Below are 18537 nucleotides of genomic sequence, written 5' to 3'. Positions count from 1 at the left end.
GAGGCAGAAGAATCGCTTGGAGCTGGGAGGTGGAGGTTGCAGTGAACCAAGATCGGGCCATTGCACTACAACCTGGGCAATAGAGCAAGACTGTCTCAAAAAAAAAAAAAAAAAAAGAAAAGAAAAGAAAGAAAACACAACAACAAAAAACTTATTTGTTATTTAACTGAGCATCCTGTATTTTATCTGGCATGCCTACCATGAAAGAAACAATCAGTTTCAAACATGTTCCCTTCCTAAAGAACAAGATGCCTGGTTACAACAGTACAATTGCCAGTTCTAACAGCTCTTCTTTACTGTGTCATCTTTCCTTTCCATCCCACCTTGCCTTCTCCCATTCAAAGCTGGAAGGGTCAGAAACAGCAGCTAATCTGAAGGAGAGGTGATAAAATGAGAAAAAGAACAGAAACCAGGGTTACTTCTGCCCCTCAAGGAAGACAGCAGGTGTCAGGCCACCTAGAGATAGGCTGGTGAAGGAGGATAGGAGAAATCATGTCTCTGACGGAAGATTTAAATGTTACTAAATTTCTTAGACTGGATATTAGCTTCTCACTCACTGTATGACTTAGAGAGATGGTAAGAATCATCAGAAATACTAAATGTCCATCCAGTGGCAGAGAAAACTCCCATTGTGAGAAAGACAAAAAAGAAAGTTGGCTGGGCACGGTGGCTCACGTCTGCAATTCCAGCACTTTGGGAGGCCGAGGTGGGCAGATCGCTTGAACTCAGGACTTCAAGACCATCCTGGGCAACATGGTGAAACCCCATCTCTACTAAAAATACAAGTTAGCCAGGCATGGTGGCACATGCCTGTAGTTCCAATTACTTCGGAAGCTGAGGCAGATGGATCACCTGAGCCTGAGAGTTTGAGGCTGAAGTGCTCCATTGCACTTCAGCTGGGCTGACAAAGTGAGACACCATCTCAAAAAAAAAAAAAAAAAGGTTGCATTTTCAACATCCTATGTGTTGTACTTGTTCAATGTACCAATTATATTTTAATAGATGTGAATATAGATCTATATCAATGAAATGTTTCAAATTTTATGTGCATCAAGATTTTGTGAGATTAGTTATTTAAAATAAAAATAATTCTGTAAGTCTAAAACTAATAACCTTGCATATTATAGTAATACTACTTATAAAATACCTAAATATTATTGAAAAGCACTAAATATTAATGAACATTAATAAAACTCCTGAGTGTGACAGTTCTCTAACCTTTGTGTCACAATTTTTTTCACTTTATTGACATAATTACATCAAATAAAATTTATCAATTTTAAGTGTATAACTCGATGTTTGATTGTTTGTAACCCAAAGGATAAATGCTTGAGGTGATGGATACTCCATTTACCCTGATGTGATTATTATACATTGTATTCCTGAATCAAAATATCTCATGAAACTCATAAATATATATACCTACAATGTGACCACAAAAATTAAAAATTAAAAAATGCAACCTTTGCATCACAAAATATCGCAAAAGAATCTGGTGAAGAACTATGATTTCACAATGCAAGTACGCAGATTTTTTCAGACAATTTCAGGGTGTTTGTTACTTCTTAAAACCCATCCATGAACATCAGATTATAACTCTTATTCAGTCTTTTCCTCTATACTGGTAGTTAATTATTTGAGGCAATAAATATAAATTTATTATACTTCATATCTAAAGTTCTTAAAATTGGACCTAATGTTTTAAATATTAGTGTTACCTTTTTAAATGAATGCTAACTATAAATGCTAAGCTTTTATCTATTTGAGTAGCAATATAATGCTATCAGAACATATTAATACGATTTTCTTTTTTAGATGCAGGTTTATTTTTTCCATCTTTCAGTGGGAATTCCTATTTAGAACTGCCCTTTTTGAACTTTGTCCTGGAGAAGGAACATAACAGAACTGTTACCACCATCTACTTGACTATAAAAACAAACAGTTTAAATGGAACTATTCTTTACAGTGAGTATTAAATGTTTGACTTTTTATATGTCATGTTTCTTTCTCAAACGTTAATCTATTGAATCATTGATTTATTCATTTAAATATTGTGAGAGAACTTTTTCAGACCAGTGCATGAAGCATTACCAAAGAGAAATTTTAGTTCTTTGTAATTTCTCTAGAAGTTTAATTTATGAGTCATTCAATGGAACGTGACTTACAAACAGGCTCTGAGCTGACAAGACAGAATTTAGCAAGCATATGAATTTGACAGCATATGGCTACAGCAGTAAAACATAAATGCTGCAAATGTTTCAGAGTATATTTTTATGATATAAATCACTAAATATGAATTATATTCAATACTTGATAACTTGGGAAAAGGCATTCCAAAGCTGGGGTCCATTTCACAATCAAATAAATTCCTACCACTCTTTTAACAACATCTATTATCTTGATATAAGCTGTTTTCTTCAAGTAGTATTAACAGTATTTGCTTAAGGAAATGTCTTTATATCCAGAGTTCTCTGCATTATGCAATTTGCTCATAAAGGTCTCTATAAGCAGAATTTATGGGCCTCTTCTCTGAATGAACATCACTAAGCTGTATTAGCAGCAGTATTCAAAATTTGACAGTTGTTTTCTCTTTTGAAATAAATGCACAATCGTTTTAACAATTCCTCATATTGGAGGTGTAATGTCTTTAGTATGTTAACAGATTATCCCCTTTGGGGCAACTGATTTCCCAAATGATTTGCTCCTCTACTTTGAAACAGTTTGCTAAATTGATTCATCATTCTGTACTTTCTAAACAAAATATAAAAGGTTTTATTATTTGACAATGAGTAAAATGCCTAAAAGAAGCATTTGGGGAAGCCGGGTGAACTTAGTAGTTTTTAACATTAAATTAAAACTAAGAATTTATGTTATATTTTAGAAAGAAAACAACTGGTCAGGGTAGGCCAGTATTATTTATTCCCCAGGAGCAGAGGCACCCATGTTTAAATGTTAGCTTAAGAGTGTCTGATTGATTTATGTTAAAAGAGAGAAGAAAATACAGAAAAAAACTTGTTTTGTATACAAAATCTAAGTGCTGGTACATGCCCATGAAATTTGGAAGTAATAGCGCATTGCAGCATAAAGAAAACAAGAACAGAACAAAAGACACAAACAGAATAATTGAAAGACACAAATAAAAGTGATTTTCTGGCTTTGCAATTTTTTAAGTTATATAGAATTAGAAGGTGTTTTCTTGGGGAAAATGTATTTCTACCAACTAAAAACAGCTCATAGTTAAAGCAGCACCCAATCACTGGGAATTCTCCTGCTCTGGGTTCATGCTCCTGGCTCATGTCCATACCGACACTTGGATGTGTTATTTTTGAAGGCCAGAGAAATACAGGCCAAGCGTATATACACTCCATTCAAGTTTGTACTTTAATTTAAATCCAATAAAAGTCAAGCTGATGATAGTGCCATAGGATCATTTCTGCCTTCCTTACTCAATGACCTACAAAAACAATCAAACTAGAAATTATTAGTAAGAAAATAATGTCACTGTAATGATTATCCATTTCTGCCCTTATATAATTGTTATTGTTATAGTACCAGATTCATCAAATCTGTTTACTCTAGAGAGTTTTAGAGCCCATGAAGGGAGAAAATATTTTTGTTTGTAAAGCATTCTTTCTGTTCATTTGTAAGGTGATAATTTAATCCTACACTGTTGGGAATACCTCAGCAGAATGTTTCCTGGGGTTGTTACTTTCTATCCTCTTAGATTTGTCAGCCTCATAAAAAGCCTCACAACAGATAAGCACAAAGATTTTTGCAATTCAGTTAGATACCGGTAATTTAAAAGGCGTGTCCCTTAACTTATGGGATAATTGCATTTGTTTTGAAATCAGTATATTATGTGTAGGAGCAATTAAAAGTAGTGAGAAAATTAAAACAGATGTTTCACTTCAAATTTTAGGTGTTGATTTTGTTTGAGTTGCTTTGTTTTTAATTTTGCCATTTTTTTTTTGCTCCTAAACATTTCAGTTCAACTCAATTCCATTTCACAAACATTTTTTGAACATTTGTATTTTATATCAAATCAAATATTTAAGGGACAAGGACAGAGAACTGTCAGGCTGGTAAACCACTGTCAGCTTTGAATTATATTCCTGGTTCAAAACTGCACATTTATTTTGTCTCAGTTTGCCTCACCAACTAATTGATGTTGAAAAGGAACAAAAGGAAGATAAAACTTGAATCCTTATGGGTTACAGTAAAAATCCTTAGAAAGGATAGCTTAAAAAAGAACCCTCTGTGGGAGAGAGACAGCTCCGAGAGCAGCAGTCAAGATGAAAAGAAAGTTTTTTGTATCTGCCACTGAACCAATTCAGAATTCTGGAACCCAGTCAAAGGAGCTACTAATAGGTCACGAGAGAAAGGATGAGACCACACAAAATTCTTTAGGTGCACTTTCAGAAAATGAGCTCTATTATACAAGCAGTATCAATCAGGAGGTTTCGTCATGGGATATATTACCATGCAGTTGGATACATTCTGTGCTACTTCTTTGAAAAGAAATAAGCATGCCATGTGGAAGTATGTGATCTTTGAGAATTAGGAGCAGACATCTGACCAAGTCCCAGGAGGCAAATTACATGAGCAACTCCACTGGGAGGAGAGGATTCAGAAGCAATCGTTATATCACTTAATGTTTGTATTTAAAATAGGAAGCAAAAGAAGGTCCAGTCTTAGATAAGAGTAGTTGACAGGCTAGTGGAATTATTAGGGCCTCTTTATTTGCATTTATGGAGGACTAACAGATTTCTGATACTCCTGGAGAAAACAAATTAAATCTGAAGAGTCATAACACCTGCCTTTCTCTATAAAATGATTTCCAGCAGAATATACAATATCTTCATTACATACTTATTGTATTTCATTCCAATGATGTGGCAAAGCCAGAGAAATACCACAGCATTCTCTGGCATCATATTAGATAGCATCTTCTTTTTTTCTTCTAAGTAAAAAGAATGCTCAGTTGTTTTAATCAATTGTGGGCACCATAAAATTCTTTGAATATCTTTTTCCCTCCTTGATGGGTCCCAATAGAGCTAATGCCAGACAGATATGGGAAGGAGTAGGTTGCAAACATGGATGGCTGAATTCATGCATTGTCATTCATGAGAAACTGCTATTCATTGTTATTTCATCTTTTTTATGACAGCAAAGACAAATTCAACAAATTCTGAGTGCCTGAAAAGTACATAGCTTTCTTTGGGCAATGTGAGGGATACAAAGTTGAATAAGTGATGGTCTATATATCCCTAGTTTCTCACCTTTTCATAGATAGGTACATAATTCTTTGGGCAACCTGGTTGTGACATGTCTTAAATTAGAAGTATGAATTAAGAACTGGCACAGAGTTGAGAGATTCATTTTACCTGGAGTCTGTGCTTATATCTCCTCACTAAATAGAAAATGCCTCTGTATTAGTCTGTTTTTACACTGCTAATATAGACATACCCAAGACTGGGTAAATAATAAAGAAGAGGTTTAATGGACTCACAGTTCCACGTGGCTGGGGAGGCCTCACAATCATGACAGCAGGCAAAAGACACATCTTATATGACAGCAGGCAAGACAGAATGAGAGCCAAGTGAAAGGGGAAACTCTGTATAAAACCATGAGATCTCATGAGACCAGAATAGTATGGGGGAAAATGCCCCCATGATTCAATTATCTCCCACCGGGTCCCTCCCACAACATGTGGGAATTATGGGAGCTACAATTCAAGATGAAATTTGGGTAAGGATACAGCCAAACCATATTAACCTCTTAATCTGAAACTGCGTTTTGTAATTCCCTATTCCCCCCACCTCCTCAGAACCTCCTCGAGTGACTTGTGTAGGGTACGTACTTGGCTAGAATAGTTCTTAAGTTTTGTTTGTGAGTTACTCAACCTTGATAGTTGTGATAAAAAATAAGTAGATATTGAATCTTTAGGAAATTCTCCCATTGAACATTGTTATAATTTCTTCCTCTGATAGAAACAAACACACAAATTTCAATGGTTTAGTCAAAATGTAGCTTGAAACAATTTTTTCATGCATTTACTTAAAAAATCAGGAATATAGCAGGAGTTGGCAAGTTTTTCTATAACCATTAGAAATAAGTATTTGAAGTAGATATGTTTGCAAGCTGCACAGTTCAACTCTGCCATAGTAGCCTGAAAGCAGCCATGGACAATATATAAATGAATGAGTGTGGCTATGTTTCAATGAAGATTTGCAAAATCAGACAGTGTTGGAATTTGGTCCATGGACCATAGATTGCCAATCCTTGACCTAGAATTATGTGATTCATTAAACTTCACCTAAAATAGAACAATTATATTCTACTTATACAATTGAAATTTATGAGGAAATAAGTCAATGAAAGATACATTTAACCTGCTTAAAACAGGGCTTGGCAAATGGCAGGCCGGAAATAAGTGACTTATTGAGATGATGCTTTAACTCCTTTCCTCTTATACCTTGTCTAGGGAATTAAGGTCTTAGGACGCAAGATTTTTGTCTAAGAGGTGTTATGACTGTTATATCCATTTAACAGCCATGTTCATCCTAGCAACAAATAGACTAAAAATCGTGGCACCAAAAATGGGAGAGCAGGAAAACAAACAATTGGTGAAGTTTGGAGTTTTCATTTTTATTCATTTCACCCAAAGGAAGAGGACCCATTTCCTCTAAGAGTTGTGTATTACTAGTGATTTTTACTGGTTAAGCACAATTAGCAGACTTGAAAAAATTAAAATAGCCTGTCTATAAATTTCAGAAATTGGCCCAAAGCCAATCTCCAATAGCATGTAATAAACATGGGTGTAATCATTAATTATGTACCAGGCTACTGCCATGATCCTTCAGTTCTCCCCAGAGCTTCTCTGTCTGTCATCTTCCCACTGACAAACTAGCTTATCCTAACACTGGTTATTATCAGCCCATGTCATCATTGTTGCTGTAAGCTGTCTTAAATCATGAGCAACTGCTGCTGAGGTTGCTACTGGAATTACTGCTGTATACAAATCCAAACCTTTAGGGGGAACCAGAAAAGGGGAATTCTAAAACTACAGAAGAAACATATATGTTCCAACAGAGATCTCAATGCAAGATAACCAAACAGTCTTTATCATATGTCATGAAGGCAGCACCAGGGATAAAGAGATCATCTGACTGCTCCCACAGGTAGCCCTGATTGAAATGTCAGATAACCAAGGATAGATTTGAACCCAAGTCACTGTGAGCTACTGTACATATAGGGGACATCTATTCATCTTTCTATATCTTAGTTTGACTACAAGTTATACAGATATGTTTATATTACCAAACTTCACAAGGTTTGAAATGTATATATGTGTTTTGAAAAATACAAAACACCATAAAAATGTAAGGTATTTTTCTGTTAAGGTAGATGATAGAAATCCATGTCACTTTATGGAAATTTCCAGATTTAATAATCTAGGTACCTGATTTAATAGTGCATTATCTGTACTGATAACTATTAATTTTTCTATAAGGAATGGTGTTAGATTTTAATTCAAATCAATAACCAATGAACTTCTTCTGAATGTTTATAAATGATCTCAATTCAAATTGTTGATATTTGGAGCATTATTACAATAGCTTAATTAGAGAAGAATACCCGTGTTTAATGGGAGTGGTACCATATAAATAATGAATATCTTCAATATTTCAATAAAGTGATAAAATATCCATGCTTAGAAAATTCCAGATCCACAATTCAACTAATATCTAAGCAAACTAAAGTTGTAAAAAAGTTGACTAGAATATCACTTTTTCTCCATGTGATATTTATTATTTCTTTTTATGAGACTAATTATATATATATATTTTTATATATATCAAATTCAAACTTGTTAGAATTATCTCTCTAAAAGCTATGAGATTTAGATACTAGAATCTGTTTTGAGAGGAATACTGTTATTATTCATTGTTCTAAGCAGCACTTTTATGCTTAACAAATCTTAAATTAGCAGACAATCATTTTATTAGGATAAATAAAAATTGAGAACTAGAGATTTTGTAAAGTTTTGAAATGTAATCTGGATAAAACATTCCGGAAAAAAAAAATCAATAAATAATTCATTTTAAAACTTTACTACAAAGCCTAAAAGCATGAAGAACTGTTACTGCATTACTTCTGCACCAACGTAATATTTCAAGAAAAGGATAAGTTCACACTTCTCTAATGGATCATCAAGCATCTTTTCAGTGAAACAACAGAATGACTTTCTTTCAATGGCTTAATGGTAAATTCTTCTAGAGCTTTCAAGTCCTGCCTGAAGGTAGCACCAATTAGAACATTATGGGGAAAATGTTCTAAACACTGCCTTTAAACATTTGCCCTATATATATTTGCAAACATATATATATTTTCACCTTTGCTTGATGTCTAGATTCAATGAGCAATGTTGAACTAAATTTAATGTGACATATGGATTACTCAATTCATAAGGTTTAATGTAAAAATACATACATTTATCTAAGAATAGTCATTACTTACAATTTTCTTCAGTAGTTCTATTTTGGAAATTCAAGTATCTTTCTCTTTTCCTGATTGCCACTAATTTTTCCATTCTAAAAATCAAATAATTTTTATCATAACTGTGTTTGAAAAATTGTCTTTAATACTGTTTGGAAAAACCAGAGTTCCTCCTGAATGCGTTTATTCATAGCTTTTCTCTACTTATAGAATCCTAGGGTTACATGATACAAAATGAATTGATTTGAAGGTCAGAAAAGTCAAATGATATGTCTTTTCTTCCCTAAAGTGATTCATTTGCTATAGAATCATGGAAGCACATCAGTAGCATCAGACCCTCCCTTTCCCACCTACCATCATATGTTATTTGCAAAACCAAATTGCTTGTTAATGGAATAAATCAATATGATAAATTAAAACCTGTTAATATATAGCAGACTGTAAAGATAACTAAGCTTCATTGTTCATTTTTATTCCCATTACATTAAAGCAGTCTTATTTTATACTGTACAATAAAGCAGCTACAGTCCATAGGATGCTGGTATACTTGAATAAGACTATTCATTTCTGTCATTGATGTTAGTGGCTGACCTTTGTTTAAAAATAACTCATTCTTGCATAGTACTACATACATCTTGTTGAATGTGTATAGTCAATCTTTAAAATTCAGTTTTTGAAGTTTTGAAAAACAAATGTTGTGCATATGGCACAACAGCTTGACCTAAATGCTCAGCTGTTCTGTTCTACCCTATGCTATATATCCTATTTTTAAGTCTTATCTCAAAAATATGAGTCTGAAATGGTAACATAAAGCAGTTTATTAAAAATATTAAGAAATAGAAAACTTCTGAGTAGAAATGATAGAATGGAGCAGGATAACAGACTGTCCTTTAGTGCGTAACACCCTCCCCACTCACAAAACGATGGAAGTGGAGAACAAGTCAACAATTCAAGAAAGAACCACCTTATGCCATTTTATAGTATAATGTTTTACAGATCCAAGGAGAAAAACACAAGTGCTGGTGCAGTTTTGTGTTTCTAAATATGCTCCATCTCTCAACCACCACCTCACCTCCACTCCAGAAAAAAAGAAGAATACAAAAAATTGTTAATTATACTCTCAAATTCAGATAAAAGCAGCCTGATCAACTGAATAGGAAGCCATGGGAAAAAATAAGAAAAAATACTAAAGAGTAGAAGCAAAAAAAAAAAAAAAAAACCTGCTAATGGATCTCAGAAGATGCAGAAAAGATGAAGCTGCATTGCCCTTTGCCACACAGTGGGCTAATTTGCTCATTGTACAGCTGAAGTCCTCAGAAGTGATAAAAACCCAGATGGGTTAAGTGGATCCTAAAATAGGACATTTAGAAGGATCTCAAATGAGTGATTTTCAACCATATGCCTTTTTGTTATTCTAACTTATTAAATCTTTTAATGCTGTTATTTTATCTATTTTCTTACTTCTGCAATATTGACTTAATCTATTTTTATTATTATGGATTACTTTGTGTTGCTCTCAAACTGAATTTATATTATCAATAAATTCTATAGCTTGAAGCACTAATGGGAAACGTACTTCTGTGCTTTGGATTTTTTATGTCCCCCCCATCTGTTTCTTCAACCATGTTTTGAATTATTCCTTCCTTCCCCAACTTTGTCATCCTCAGTGTGTGCATCTTTGTCCAGTGCGAGAGTACAATGTTCCCTAGTATCAGGGACCCCATTTGCACTGTTTTTATGCAAATTTTACTCATTGGAGTTGGTTTTGGTTTTGTTTTGATATAATACAAATCATTCCCCCTTATATGTATTGTAACATCAAAAATTAGAATTAGCTGATTTTTATTAAATAATTTTTAAAAGGGTATATAAAATCAACACATGTCAAAGATTTTATTTACTTATTAATTTATGTAGTAACTAGTGAGATATTACAATAAATTTAAGAAACAATTCAAGGGGTGGAAACGTATAAAAACTAAGGAATTCTGAAGTAAATTTACAAGTAGATGAAAAATAGGTCTCCCCATGGGGTAATAATCAATTTCACTTCATCAGAAAATATGCATTTGTATCATCAGGAATCATTTGAATTATTAGTTTTCTGCAACTTACAGTGTTGGGAAATAGATCAGAGACAAAGAAAGGGTCAGAGAACCAGGATGAGTAAGCTAAATATTAAATTATTTTCTCATTTCAAAGTCTTTCATAATTTTTCCAGATACCTTTCTCCGAACCCTTCCTTTGAGACCTGACTGTTGCTTTTAATCCACTCTTCTAGAGCCCGAGGCAGGGGTAACAGATAACCCAGGTTTCTACACATTCTTGCTGAATTGTTAAAGAAACACTTATTAATGTTGAGCAGTAAGTCTAGTTTCATTCTGGCTTCTGGTTTTTCCTTTTAAGCGGAGGTAAGCTCTAACACAGGGATACTCCGAGTGTATCCATAGACTCCTGAGGGATCCATGAGACTTTCAAGCATCCACAAGGTGAAAATCACTGTGTTGACATTTTCACTCAGGGTGTAAAAGTCACAATAAAATTATTAACACCTTAATATTAAGGCAGCAGCACCAAATCGTACCAGCAGTCATTGTATTCTTTTCCACTGTCCACTCAAAATGGACGCTTAAAAAATGTCCTTAGACATGCAATAAAATTCATTAATCCTGTTCAATCTCAACACTTGAGTATACAAATCTTAATATTCTGTGTGTAGAATTGGAAGTACACATTAAGAAAGCTGGCTACATACTAAAGTATAATAGTTGCCTTGAGACAAGTTGCCAGTTTATCTCAACACTATGAAGACACTCAAAAAATGACTAGCAGATAACGTGTGGTTATTCAAACATGACTATTTGGCAGCTATTTTCTGAAAAAGTAATAAAGTAAGCCTATTACCTCAAGGAAAACAGCTAATAGTATATTTGCCAATGATAAAACTCAAGCTGTCAAAGAAAAATTAGAATTTTGGAAAAATCTACATTCCACATAACGAACTTGAGAACTTTCTAACATGTTCTGATTATCTTAGTGGTAATATTACTGAATTTGATTTCTTATTATACAATAAATGTGTCATATCTGAGAACTCTGCACAACTCTGAACCAATATTTTTCAAATGATCAATTAGTGATGTTATAAAATTATGAATGAGTAAAACATTCATTCAAAGTGCAAGAAAGACCAATGACATTTTAATGTAACAAAGTATGTGAAGTTCATTAATACACTTTTAAATTCCACACTGCAACTAAACTTTAAGGAACTGTCATTTGTCCAGTTTGTATGTATTTGAAAAAGTTATTAAAATGTTTCTCCTCTTCCAACTACATTTTGTGTGAGGCTGAACTTCCTGTACTTCAGCCAAAGAAACAAATCACAACAGATTGAATACAGAAGTAGATATAATAATCCAGCTGTCTCCTATTAAGGTTCAAAATAAAGATATTTGTGAAAGTATAGAATAATTCTCTTACTGTTTCTTATTTGAAAAAATATAATTACTTTTCACAAAATATGTTATTTAGGTTAACATGTAATGGGATTTTTAAATTAATAAATATTTGACAATTCTCATGGTTTTAAATGGTAATTCAGTAAATCAAAAGATACGAACGATGTAAACAAAAGCTCTTTAGAGTTTACTAGATTTTAAGTGTGTAAAGGGCTCCTTAGATCAAAGGGTTTGAGAACTGCTCATTTCATATAATTTTCTTTTTTAAATACTTTATAGTGTGATCCTGCTATTTTAAGAAATTCTACGTATCTATCCATATGTCAATCTTTGTATCTATAGATGTTCACTGAATATTAATGCTGGCCATTTCTGAAGGTTGTAATTTTGGAGAGATTTAAGACACTTATTGGTCCATGTTTCTATTGCTTGAGTACAAAAACAGTGTCATTATCATAAAATACATATACTGATATATATATCACGTGTATATATACTGATATATATATATACACACACACACACATATGTATATACTGATAAAAACAATAGAAGAAAAGTAGGGAATGGGGAAACTCAAAAGTAGTAATATATATATATTCCACAAATAAATATCTGAAAATTCAATATTTACATCATAAGATTTACTTTGATGATTTTGGATCAATTAGAAATCAAAATGGAAAATTAAAAAATGACTCCTGCATTATTTTGTATTGCTGCTATGCCAAGTTACCACTAAAACAATAGAAACTTATTCTCTTACAGTTCTGGAGGTCAGAAGTCTGAAATGAGTCTTATGGGGCTAAAGTCAAGCTGTCAGCAGGACTGGTTCCCTCTGAAGGCTCCAGAAAACCCATTCCTTGCCTCTTCCAGCTTCTGGTGGCTGTCGGCATTCTGTGGCTTGTGGCTGCATCACTCCAGTCTCTGTTTCTGTAGTCACACGGCCTTCTCCTCATCTGCCATCTAGTCTCCCTCTTCCTCCCTTTTATAAGAACACTTGTGTCTACTTTTAAGGCCCACCAAGATAATATAGGATAATCTCTCCATTTCAAGCTCCTTAATTTAATCACATCTGCAAAGTCTCTTTGGTAGTATCAGATAACACTCACAGGTTCCACCAGTTAGTACATGGGTGTCTTTGAGCATCATAATTCAGCTTATCACAGCTCCATACTTTACATTACACAGAAAAATTTATTCTAGGCAGAACTGAAGTAAACCTTACAGAAGCTAATGTAGAATAACTTTATGACTTTGGGGAAGGCAAAGAAATCTTAAACATGACATGAAAGTACTAATCATAACTCTGAAGGAAACAATACATAAATTTACACAAAAATTAAGAATATACACTCATCAAAACTCACCCTTGAGATTGGCAAGTCAATCTGCAAAACTGAAGAAGACATTTACAACTTATGTAGTTGACAAAGAACTTGTATTCAATAAGAAAAAAACAAACAACTAAATATAAATATGAGCAAGAAACACAAAGTGACATTTCCCAAGAGTATATCAAAATAGTCAGTAAACATGAGGATATGTTCAACTTCACCAATATCAACAAAGTAAAATTAAAGTTACAATAATCAGAATAGGTAAAATCTACAAAGTGACCACACCAAGTGATAAGGCTATGGATCAGCTGGAATTCTTGTACGCTGCTGGTAAAGCGTTAAATATAAACAATTATTTTGGAAAACTGGCGATACTTACTAAAGTTAATCCTACTTATACTTTCTTACAGAGCTATTCAACTCCTAGATATATACACAACAAATGTATGCAATTTAACTGAAAGACATATATAAAATGGTCATAGCAGCATTATTCACAGTAACCAAAACCTAGGGGGAAAATGTCTATCTACACTAGAAACAGTAAATGAATTTTAAATATTAATTTAATGGAATATTATAAAATAATGATAATGCATTAACTGTGGCATAATGCTATCTCTCAAACATAACATTGAGCCGAAACAAATGCAGTAGTCCCTCGTTAATTGCAAGGGATACATTCCAAGATCCACTGGAAACTATGGATAGTACTGAACCCTATCAATATTATGATTTTTTCCTATACATCCATGCCAATGATAAAGTTTAATCTGTGAATTAGTAACAGAAGGACATTAATACCAACATATAATAGAATGATTATAACTATATCCTGTAATAAAAATTATGTGAATATGGTCTCAAGATATTTTATTGTACCGTAATTACCTGTTTTGGGACTGTCATAAAGGGAGCACTACTTTAGACAAAGAATCCATACAATATGACTCCACTAATATGAAGATTAAAATCAAGTAAAACTATAGTTGTTAAATATCAAGATAGTGGTTACTTTTGATGAAGAATAGAAAAGAATAGTGATTGGTAGGACTTCTGACAATGCAGATAATAATCTTTTCCTTAACTTGGGTGATGTTTGGGTGAGCAGGTTCACTTCGTGATTACTTACTGAGCTTTATGCTTATAATTTCTGTGATTTTTCTGTATAAGTTACACTTCAATTAGGAAAGTTAAAAAGAGAGATCCATGGGCTTCCAGGGACAGATGTCCAAATTTTAAGTAAAAAGAGAAAGATGAATGAAGCCATTTGTGAATTTATGAATAAAGTACGATCTCATTTTTAAAAATAAAATTGGGATATGTAAATATTTGTATGTGGGGAGATAGGTGGTAGAAAAGAACATTTCAAAGTGGGGATGAATAATGAGATTAGGGGAAAAGAAATATTTATCTTTTTTTCTCTATATATTTTTCTGTTATTTTGAATTTTATAGAAAATGCATATTGGCCGGGCGTGGTGGCTCAAGCCTGTAATCCCTGCACTTTGGGAGGCCAAGACGGGCGGATCACGAGGTCAGGAAATCGAGACCATCATGGCGAACACGGTGAAACCCCGTCTCTACTAAAAAAATACAAAAAGCTAGCCAGGCGAGGTGGCGGGCGCCTGTAGTCCCAGCTACTTGGGAGGCTGAGGCAGGAGAATGGCGTAAACCCGGGAGGCGGAGTTTGCAGTGAGCTGAGATACGGCCACTGCACTCCAGCCTGGGCGACAGAGCGAGACTCCGTCTCGAAAAAAAAAGAAAATGCATATTGCTTTGTAATTGAAATACAAACAAGCATAAGAAATTAGAAATCAAAAATCAAATTTAAACATTAGATTCAATAATGATAATGCAAGTTATTAGAAACTCAACATGGCACTTTTCATTTATTATTTTATTTAATTATCACAGGAGTTCTAATACTCACAGTAGTTACTCTCACTACCCCATTTTAACATATGGGGAAACAGGTTTAAAATAGTTAAGGACATCTAGCTACTAGGTAACAGAATGAGAAGTTAAAACTAATGTCAAGTTAATGCTGTTAATACCATGCTATCTGTCAGCCTGTGGACAATAATGTATGTTTCTAATATGGTACTTACTACAGTGAATAATTATCTCATAGCACTCCTACAAACCCCGTAAATTAGTCTTTGATGGCAAATACTGTGTTTAATTATCACTAATCAACAAAATATAAATCTACATCAATTACTAATATATTGTTTTTTCTTAAAGGTAATGGGAATAATTTTGGAAAGCAGTTTCTTCATTTATTTCTTGTGGAAGGAAAGCCATCAGTTAAATATGGATGTGGAAATTCTCAAAATATTTTGACTGTTTCTGCTAACTACAGCATTAACACAAATGCATTCACCCCTATCACAGTACGGTAAGTACTGTACTCCACAGTAGTTCTTTTGTGCTGAACTTTTGTTTGTTTGTTTGTTTGTTTTGAGATGGAGTCTTGCTCTGTCACCCAGTCTGGAGTGCAGTGGTGTGATCTCAGCTCACTGCAACCTCCGCCTCCCAGGTTCAAGCAATTCTCCTGCCTCAGCCTCTCCAAGTAGTTGGGACTACAGGTGTACACCACTTTGCCTGGCTAGTTTTGTTGTTGTTTGTTTTAGTAGAGATAGGGTTTCACCGTTTTAGTAGAGACGGGGTTTCACCATGCTGGCCAGGCTGGTCTCGAACTCCTGACCTCGTGATTCATCCTCCTAGGCCTCCCAAAGTCCTGGGATTACAGGCATGAGCCACCATGCCTGGCCTGAACTCTATTTTTTAAATGTTATTTACATGTGTAGTAGCCACCCAAAAACGAAACGAATTTTAAAAGTTCATCTGAAAATTGTTTTGTTTACCTTTTAATTTTTGCTTTTGTTTTACTTGTTTATTTTTACAGTTTGGTGAAATGAACTACAAATTGAACTAAGCCATAATTTAATACTATCCTATGGCAATCAAATTGCACACAGAGTAAATCAATTTTATTTGAAAATATGGTACAAGCAAATAAATTAATGCATCAAGGTGTTCAGTTAAAACTAACATCCAGTTTAATTGTTCAACAAAATATCTACGGAGTACAGCTGCTAGAAATTGGTTAGTGGGAGCCCTTGACTGCACAAAAAAAGAAAACTCAGTAGAAAACAAAGACCAAACAGAATACTAAATGGAAATGTCTTTCTGGATTATACAAATTTTTGGAAAGCAGTCTTTGAATTCATTTATGCTTCAAAATTACAAAATATCAGAAAAGAGAAATTGCTAAATGATGGTCACATCTCAGGGGCATTACTAAACAAAACTTACATGTAGCAACTAAGAATTTAAAACTTTTCATCAGTACAGCTCAAATTTTTCATCTAGTAATAATGGTCTCCAAAGTTACGCTATGTCATTGAAAAATATTCTGTGACTGAGTTCGTCTTTAAAATGACAATTAGGTAAGTTAGTCTGATCAGCAGGACTCTTGGCTAACCTATGAAGGTTATATAAATTAAATAAACTTTCTCAGAAACTGCATCAGTCTGGAAATAACATCAACAAAATTGACACCAATATGAAAATGAAGCTTCTTACAGGCAGGGATGGTTTCTTACTCATTTTTAATGCACTTAATAGGACATCTGACAAATAGGAGATACTCAGTAAATGTCTGAATGAATGAAGAAATGAGGGTGTCTGGGCTGGGCAATTCATTTGATTATAACAAGAAGGCAATGAAATTACTAAGGTAATGAAATTATCATTTGTAAATTAGATATACCCTTTGGAACGCCAAGTTCTATACAGACAAAACAAACTCCTTCAGATCAACGGACAAATATTTCAACCATTTCTGTTATAAGTGTTTGCTGTTGATCACTAAAAAGAACCAGATGAGAAGCTAAATAACAGAAAACTGTTTAAAAGGTGTTTCTATTAATAAGATCATCATTTTATACAGCATCAACAATTTATACAAACAATAGCACTTTCAGTTATACATGAAATAATTGCTATTCGAGGTCAAGTTCTTAGAGAAATGATTTTCTTCTTTACTTTTAAGTTGTAACCTAACAGAGCAGTCCTCAAACCACTCAGATTCTGAGATAGCCTCAGGAAAAAAACAATCTGTAAAATAAATATTGATGCTTCCAGTAAAACTGAAAAGGACTTTCCAAGTGTTTAATTTTATCAAAACTTAAGTAAAAAGGAGACATTACATTACTATGAATGTAAAAATGCAAATCTGCTTTGTGTTATAGGCAATTGCCTACAAGAGCTCAAAGTGACAATAGGCTGACCCTAGGACTACATATTACATATTATATATCATTCATGTAAAACTTTTGAGTGCTCATCTGCTAAGCATGCTCTCAATGCCTTAATATTTGCATCTCATTTTTGTGGTTTTCCTTGTTTTATTCTATATTTAGTTTCATATATTCATTTAACAAATGTTTCTTACTCTATTTGTAGTGCTATACTAAGCTACTAGAATTCAATGGTAAGCCTAAACAGAAAAAATCCAAATTCTTATGTGTATACAGTTTAGTGAGGGTGACTGACAAGTAGACACACTAATGAAGGAATAATTTGAGATGTGTTGTAAATGGAAGAAACATGATGCAGGAAGAACAAGTTAAAAAAGTAACCTAGCCTGTGCTAGAGAGACCAAAGAGCTTTAACAATGAATAGAGGTAAACTTGGTAAAACAAAAACAGGCAAAGCAGTGGTTATGAGTTTCAGGCAGAGGGAAGAGTATGTGAAAAAACCCTTTGGGAGGCGGCTGGGTCACCTGAGGTCAGGAGTTCGAGACCAGCCTGGCCAACATGGTGAAACACCATCTCTACTAAAAACACAAAAAAATTAGCCAGGTATGGTGGCACATGCCTATAATCCTAGCTACTCAGGACGCTGAGGCGGGAGAATCGCTTGAACCCAGGAGGTGGAGGTTGCAGTGAGCCGAGATCCCGCCACTGCACTCCAGCCTGGAGAACAGAGCAAGACTCAATCAATCAATCGATCAGTAAAACAAAACCCTATGCTAGAAAAAAACATGGCATATTCAGATTCAGAGACCCCAAAGAACAGTGTGTTTTGAACAGAGAAGCAGAAGAGGGTGGCTTAGTAACGGAAGATGAAGTTTGAAAGGTAGACAGTTTGCAAATGCTGTCTGGCCTTGCGGCTATATTAAGGAATAATTGCAGGAACCAGTTAGATGGTTACTGTATATCCAAGTAA

The 18537-nt window shown here is 34.0% G+C and overlaps 1 protein-coding gene across 1 annotated transcript in view; it reads left to right on the top strand.

The window, feature by feature from the left end:
- EYS (eyes shut homolog (Drosophila)) overlaps positions 1 to 18537 on the top strand; it is a 2114515-nt gene that overhangs the window by 1752358 nt on the left and 343620 nt on the right. Inside the window, exons 31-32 of the mRNA XM_025382342.1 lie at positions 1816 to 1965; positions 15547 to 15700. Of these exons, the coding sequence (XP_025238127.1) occupies positions 1816 to 1965; positions 15547 to 15700 (304 nt within the window). The remainder of the gene's footprint in view (positions 1 to 1815; positions 1966 to 15546; positions 15701 to 18537) is intronic.

This window comes from Theropithecus gelada, chromosome 4, assembly GCF_003255815.1.
Source record: "Theropithecus gelada isolate Dixy chromosome 4, Tgel_1.0, whole genome shotgun sequence".
Classification (NCBI taxonomy): Eukaryota; Metazoa; Chordata; class Mammalia; order Primates; family Cercopithecidae; genus Theropithecus; species Theropithecus gelada.
This window is presented reverse-complemented; position numbering and strand designations above follow the sequence as displayed.